Source organism: Montipora capricornis, chromosome 10, assembly GCF_036669925.1.
Source record: "Montipora capricornis isolate CH-2021 chromosome 10, ASM3666992v2, whole genome shotgun sequence".
Taxonomy (NCBI): domain Eukaryota; kingdom Metazoa; phylum Cnidaria; class Anthozoa; order Scleractinia; family Acroporidae; genus Montipora; species Montipora capricornis.
Window position 1 is genome coordinate 16,214,997 of NC_090892.1, and position 7,853 is coordinate 16,222,849.

Sequence of the window (7,853 nt, forward strand, 5' to 3'; positions counted from 1 at the left end):
AAAAGTGTTCGAACGGTCGGATGCTGTGAAAGAAAATTTGAAAATTTATCGTCCTCCACACAACCTCATTTTTGTCATTTCACGTCGTTGTCAGGACAAGAATGGCAAAGAAATGCATCAAAATACGAAACGCACGTGCGGGGCGTGCAGAGCTATTAGTTTTTCTCATTTAGCCCATTGTTTTGTGGCGTTCACGTAGCCGTCGTCGTCGTCCTTGCGTAAGCTCTCTATGGGTCCCTCTCCCTCACAAGATAATGATGAGACACAGCTGGATTATTTGCGCAATATCCTGAGCAACATTGCGTTCGGTGGGGAAGGGGGGAGGGGGCATCGTTGGCCTTGTTTACCAGGTATGATCCAGAAGTTCGAAAAACGAGAAAAGACTAGGGTCGTTTGTAGTTGCAGGAACACCTCAGCTTGTCCTACACTGGCGCTATGATGATCATATATCAATTGGCTTTGAGTTACAATCATACATGTAGTTTTTTTTTCAGAATATTGACAGTCTGAAAGGAATAGTCAAGATTGAAAATATGCCACTCGCTAAGAAACAATTTTAGACAGCTAACGAAAAGGGTAGATTACCATACTTAACAAAAAGCGAAACATTTCAAAATCGGGGCTTAGCTTTAAGAAATGTTGAGCAGTGACTCAATAGCAGATGGAAACAAATATTTCGTGTTGAAAAATCTCAGTGTCTTATTCTTCAGCGGTGATCTTAGTAAAGGTCTCCTTCAATTCGAATATCTGCTCTCTCTTTTTTCGTTTCAAACAGGAAGCTATGGAGTGCGGACAGGCGTCAGGAGACAATGTCAGCGAATTTTATCAAGATGCTGCTACGTGTACAGAGGTCTCCACATTTTACAGGATACAGAAAACGATTGGAGAGGCAATTCTTACTAGATTTGTAAGTACAAGTTGGTAGGAATGAAGGTTGAACCCCAAGTGATCTTCTTCTTCTTCTTCTTCTTCTTCTTCTTCTTCTTCTTCTTCTTCTTCTTCTTCTTCTTCTTCTTCTTCTTCTTCTTCTTCTTCTTCTTCTTCTTCTTCTTCTTCTTCTTCTTCTTCTCCTTCTTCTTCTTCTTCTTCTTCTTCTTCTTTTCTTCTTCTTCTTCTTAACAAGAAAACTTGTAGATTGTAAAGAATGACCAGATAGTGTCAGCATGAACAACAAGCAACGGCTTGCGCATACTCAATAAAGACTCAACAAAATTTCTGCAGAGTCCTTTCTTTCTCGTCGAGCCAGCACCCTGGTGGCAGGGTGCTTATTTTGATGCACGCCCAATTTTCGCATCCAACACAAGTGCTGTTTAAGTCTAAGCCTTTGTTACCTATTTCCAACAAGTAAGGTAAGGGTAAAGGTTAGCGTTATTTTGAGCTTAGAGTAAATGCAGCTGTTTATCCTTACTTGAAGAGCAGCATTTGCGTGACACTTTGTGCGGTCAATCGGATGCATTCCGAGACACGAGACACAAGTGATGTTGAAGCTGAGAAGAGGAGCAAGGGGACACTTCGTGACGCTTATTGCAAACCGCGTGCTTCAAATTAGGGGCATTACTGGACATAGCTGGAATCGGTCCCAGGCAACGTTGGTGCGGGGAGGCGTAGGTATTCAGCAACGCGCCAAGGCTGTGACACTAGACAAGACTGTGCAGAAACGATGGTTCTTTTGAATGTCAGTAGCATATTGATAGTGAGTGAGTGAGGCCTAACACTACGGTCTGCTCCCGTTCTGGCCTTGTAGCTCAGTCGATAGAGCAACGGTGATCAAATCCGAAGGTTGTGGGTTCAAATCCCACCCTAGTCAGAGTTTTTCTCTGTCCTTGTGTGGGCCCAATTCCAATACACGGGTTGATCTCTGATGGAATAATTGGGTATAAAAAACGTCACAGTAGTGTTAGGCCTCACTCGAACTTGAAATTATTAGTAACTTTTAAGCTATATACAAATTTCTTCAACCCAGAGTAGCATCAAACTGTGTGCTTTATTATTTTTTTCACCAGATGGACACTGTTCAAGTACAAGTGTTATCTCCGCTAAATACTTTGCTTAGCTTATTTCAAGGTCCGCAGCGTTTGATCCAGAAGAGAAACGACAAATGCTTGGACTACGACAGCTGGTCAAACAAGATCGACAAGATCAAGGACAGGGAAAAGTTAAAGACGGTATATTAAAGTAGTTTGTGACGTCATTAATGTCTTATCGCCAGTCATCGGCGTAGTCATTTTATTTCTTTGAATAGTGTTATCTTGAGAAGAAAACACCAAAATATGTTTGCTATTGGTAGCGAGATTTTAAAGAGTTATTTTAGTTCAGTTACTAACTGAGCGCGAGGGCCGTACTGGGGAATATTTGTGCGAGGTCGAGGCAGTACGGACCTCGCGCAAAAACGACCAAGGGCCGCCAATATTCCCCAGTACGGTCCTGAGCAAGTGAGATTAGTAAGTTGTTTATTATATGGCATCGTTTCTTTGAACGATCGGACACTTCCGCTTGGAGATTCGTCTTTCATCAGCGAACTTTGAACGGTAACCTTTAAAATTTTACATGTAAAACTAAATGCCGCTTGCTATAGTTGTACGGATGTGATGTAGAAATTAAATTCCACTTTTTTTTTAACTTTTTGTGTTTCGCTCAACTTGAATTACCCGGGAGAGAGGGAAAAAATACGGAAACGATTCGTTTCCATGGTGATGGTGCGTACCGTAAAATCCAAACCGAAAACTAGCCGATCAGAGCTCTCCATTTAGCCTGAGAATATTGCTTGCCGTATAATAAATACACGGTAAATAGTGTAATGTAGGATTGGGGTTAGTAGGTTTTGATTTTTGATCGTACTCACCGGCGAGCGGCTCCCATACGGCTTGATAGCTCAGATACTAGAACAAGCAGTGCAGCGTGATCGCACGGTTCTTTTCAAGTGTGGATTTTTTTTTTTCAGGCTTTCTTTGCAAATGTTGAAGTTGCACTTTGAGCGCAACTGCATTGAGCATTGGGTCATTCATTGATGAATCATCGTTTGCTTGATTTCATAATTAATTGTTGATTGTTTCAGGTTGATTGGCGGGTTGGGAAGTTGATCGATTGGTTGACTGAGTGCTCAGAACTTAGAATTTAGAATAAATACTCCCAAGAATAGATCGGTCAGCGTTTACAGCCTGCCGAGGTTACTAGGCACCTTTACCGATCTAATGGCAGACAGGGCAGACTGCTTTAATGTGTCCAATGATACTACACAGGTTGGGGAACAAGTTCCAAATCCTTATGGCTTTAGGGAAAAAAGAATAAATAAAAGCTGAAACGTTTGCTAGAGGTTGGAAATAAGTATGCTGGTGGCGTCTAATAGACCTGATTTTGTTGACTTGATGATTGGTCTTCATAAAAATTATTGATTACCTTGAAACTAAACACACATTTATAGCTTGCTCCTCTTTTGTAGGCCAAGGAAGAACTTGAACTTGCCAAGAAAAACTACGAAGCTCTGAATACGCAGCTTCTCGAAGAGATACCTGGCTTTACTCAGAAGTGTATGTCTCTAGTGGTGGACTGTCTAAAGAATTTTACTCTTGCCCACAACAGATTTTACCATCAAATACAGCAGGAATACCAGCACCTTTTGCAGGTACTAAATTAAAACTGCATGTTTGATCAGAGCGACGAGCGAAGGGCCTGGCCAAACGATACTTACGTTGAACGATTCAACAAGTTGATTGCATGTTCGATCGATCCAACATACTGAAATTACGGGGTGGCCAAACGATATAAAATATCCTTTCAAAATGTTTGACCAAGCATAAGACGCATAGGGTTGTGGGTAAGGTGTCTATGGTAACGACTCAAGTTCATTTGTGGTCACAGTAGGGGCGTTAAGATCGCAATACGACTCAGTGGTCAACGAGAACGCCACGAACCAGCAATATCATTGGTTAAAGCAGGAAAAATAATCGTGCGGCACGGATCATAGCTCATATTCGTGCAGTACTCTGCACAACACCGTCGTGAAATTACCAGACCGATGTAAGGTTTTTGCGGATGCGAGTCTTTCAATCTCAATTTTTACTCTGAAACCGCTCGTACCAATGTATTTTTAGGATACTTCGCCCACACTGTACGACGCGAACGAGAAGGCCTAACCGCGAGAACACTTACCATGGTGCAAAATTATATTATGAGGTGACCTTTTCGTCGACGTGGCCGTCGTAGATATTTAAGTCCCTAATGCGCGTGCGCGCGTGCAACATGTTTGCTTAGGGTGGCCCAATCTCGACCCAAGGGTTCATCTCTTGACTGAGGGAGAGAAGAGCTCTGGGGAACCCTGAAACAGTCTTGTCATTGGTTTTCGTGAAGAACAATCAAAAGCGTCTCTAATTGGTGCATTAATTTTACCACGAGGAGTGCTAAGTTTTGGCTAAAAGAACCCTACGGCGCATGTTTTCCTGCATAGAGTTTCCCAGGGCATTGGGTCGATCCCAGGCTCTGGTGACGAGAATGAGACTGGCGAAACGAAAAAACATTCACACATCCAACATGAGAACAAAAGAAATGTTGGAAGATGTTGGATTGAATGTGTGACGCTGTTTCAAACTGCTCCAACATCATCCAACACGTTGACTGGCCATCAAACACGGTGACCAAACAAAATGTTAGTTCGTCCAACGTTTATCGTTTGACCTTGCCTTAACGCTCGAAACATCATCCCCCAGATCTCGCGCCTTTGTGTTTGAAACGTATTTTGTTCCTTTTGTTTTCCAGTTACCTCTAATACAGTCTTTGGAAAGTGACATCGTCGAGCACCACAGTAAGAGATCAGTGCAGGTGATAGAGCAATTTGCAGATCTGAGCTTCATACCCTGCAGTTTCGTAGCAAAGGATAGTTCGCGAAAGAAACGGAGATCGATTAAGAGTCCAAACGTGAGCACGCATGATCCGGTGAGTAACACCAGCAACTAGGCACTCATTAACATACCACATTAAGGCTCTTGACAACTCCTGACGATTACGCGATATGATATTCCTCGTGAGAGAATTGCGCTCTAGTTCAGCCCGAGATTGGCCATTGCACAGCATTTACAGTAAAGTACCGCCTTTAAAAGTGGAACGGTTTTATTTGTTAAGAATTAGTATAATTACGCTAATCAGCAATTTAAAGCTCGCTTTTTGAAATTGGTGCGTGGAAGTACTGCAAATCCGTGCTAAGCTCATACTTGCTGTTTCTTGTTGAATTTTAGCTCTGTTCTGCCAGTTTCTTAACACCGACAGGCTCATCGTTCTCGTAACAATGCTGCGCTTGTCTCATCCAGATGGTGAAATTAATTGTATCATGTAATTGTCGCGAGGTGTCGAACGTCCCTTTGAGGTCTCTTTAAGAAATCCATCATGCCAACTTGCCAACCCCTGCCGGAAGCAAGAAGCAAGGAACATTTCAGCGTGCATCTGCGTTCGCATTGAAAAGTCAATCGCTTTTGTGTGACTAATCAACCAAAAAAGTGGGAACTGTATTACTGGCTTACAGGGCTAAAGGCTGGCTTACCACTGTATACACGTACGACGCAAGCATAAGCATAAGCAGCATGCGCAGGCGCATGAACGTTTTGTTAATTAGTGTCTTTTGTTCTAACGAAGGCTACTAATTAATTTTCAAAAGGCTACTGCGTCTGCGCATGTTGCTTGTGCTCATGCTGGCGTCGTACGTGTAAACCAGCCTTAACGTTAGCGTTCATGTAATTTTCCAAGTCAGCTTCTGGGCGTTAGGTATCTTTTATATGTTAACGCGAGGATTTAGGTAAGGCGGACACTTCATGGTGTTTATATTGCCAGTATTTATAGACACAAGTAGGAAAGGGTAACAGGACACTCTGGGAGGCATATTTGAAAATTCGCCGTGCATCTCATTGCTTGCAGCCCCCGTTTTCGTTGCTTCAAGCAACTGCGGCCGTCTTGTTTAACTTGATTTCTTTCAGGATTCAACAGAAGACGACAAGGAAATGAAGCTAAATTCGTTGGACTCTGGACTGAGTAATGTGACTGGGATTGACAACACGCATCATTCCGCACCACCTCCCCCCTTGATTCAACCGCGGCCAGCGCCAAGAAGAATAAGCAGTACAATGCAACCTGTAAGTTCATTGCTATTCAAGATCAGTAGTCATATATGGGAAATAAGCGATTGGCAAGCTCTTTTCGACACTGTCTCCCAAGGTTGGTTGCGGTCGCCAAACTTACGATTGTGGGCCAACAACATAGTTATTTGTACTCTTTCTTACTTTCTTTGCTAGATAGTTTAGTATTGATTTAAAAAAGGAGTACTGGCTGCTTGCAATTGAAAGTAAGGGTTAATAGAGCTACCGGTTTCGTATAGCCGCTGTTGGACTACCAAAACACCACAGATTTGGCATTCAACTTAGCTGTTGACGCATTTACCGTGAACTAACATTTATGTGAACAGACTTAACTGATTAGAGTGTAATGGGAACTGCTGAGTATCTACCCCATATGAACCATCTGAGCGTTAGCCCTACTGATGGAAATGGGCCCACACAAGGACAGAGAAAAACTCTGACCAGGGTCTGACCAGGGTTTTCCCATCCTCGTCAGAGTTTTTCTCTGGCCTTGTGTGGGCCCATTTCCATCAGTAGGGCTAACGCTCACATGGTTCATATGGGGTAGATACTCAGCAGTTCACATTACACTCTCTAATCAGTTAAGTCTGTTCAAACATAAGTGCTACACGGCCAACGTTTGCAAAAACGTAATCCTTCCTTGTACTTTAACATTTATGTGGTTTCTTTAGGAGTCAAGGAGTGCAGAGAGTCCTGAAATTTTGTTGACTCCAGGAGAAGAAGACCTCCATGTTGTCGAGTTTAACTTTGAAGCTCAAACTGCGGGTGAATTGTCGGTGTCTGAAGGCGAAATTGTTTCTGTCTTGAGGTACTCGGACACAAGAGGTAACCCTGAATGGTGGCTTATTCAGCTTAATGGTGCCACTGGGTACGTTCCCCAGAGCTTTCTATCCCCAGTCAATGAATCCGAGATTGACAATGTTGGTACCGAAAATGACATTGTCGGTGATGATAATAGCAGTATTGGAACAACACGGGGCACCATCAAGAATAGGGCTGTAGACGAGAATAGCACTTTATCCTTGACACAGGACACCAAAGCGAATCAGCGCTACTATGCGGAGTTTGAGTTCGAGGCCAGCAGCCCGGCCGAGTTGAGCTTGGAGGAGGGGCAGAATATCGTGGTTTTGCAAAAGCAGGACCTCACAGGCAACCATGAATGGTGGCTTGTCGAAGCGGCGAATGGCCGAAAGGGATATGTACCTTCAAGTTATTTAACAGCAGTAGAAGATTGAAAGTTTCTGCATTGGACCTTCAGGCATCTCTTGCTATCGTATCAGCAACCCACAAACAGTGCGTTTTGGTGATTGGACGTTCGCGTCCATTATAGCGGACTGTACGAATGAGAAATCGTAGGGCAAAGAATCGTCCGTCGCGCATTTTGGCGCATATTTTTGCAGTGCTATGTGTAACAACGACGTGAAATCACCAAACTTGAGGGTTTGACAACAACGTGTGATCATACAAATGTGAATGTTTGATTCTCTGTTTTGCTGTGAAACCATTCGTACTAATTTATTTTTAGGATATGTCGAACACGTTTTCAGTACGAGGTCAACAAGATGAAATAATAGCGAAAGACGTACGATAGTGCAAAGTTATATTTTGAGGTGAGGTTTTCCTTTACGCCGCCGTCATAGATCCTAGAGTAGAGAGTTTAAGCAAGGACTCAAACTCTCTTTATAAACTAACAAAAAAAATTATAATAATAAGAAATAAAACAAACCCCTCAAA

General features: G+C 42.9%; 1 protein-coding gene across 1 annotated transcript in view; it reads left to right on the top strand.

Moving 5' to 3' along the window:
• LOC138019377 (dynamin-binding protein-like) overlaps positions 1 to 7,853 on the top strand; it is a 32,508-nt gene extending 24,655 nt beyond the window's left edge. The window contains exons 17-22 of the mRNA XM_068866145.1: positions 776 to 907; positions 2,004 to 2,165; positions 3,440 to 3,622; positions 4,753 to 4,929; positions 5,961 to 6,116; positions 6,791 to 7,853. Of these exons, the coding sequence (XP_068722246.1) occupies positions 776 to 907; positions 2,004 to 2,165; positions 3,440 to 3,622; positions 4,753 to 4,929; positions 5,961 to 6,116; positions 6,791 to 7,354 (1,374 nt within the window). The 3' untranslated portion in view covers positions 7,355 to 7,853. The remainder of the gene's footprint in view (positions 1 to 775; positions 908 to 2,003; positions 2,166 to 3,439; positions 3,623 to 4,752; positions 4,930 to 5,960; positions 6,117 to 6,790) is intronic.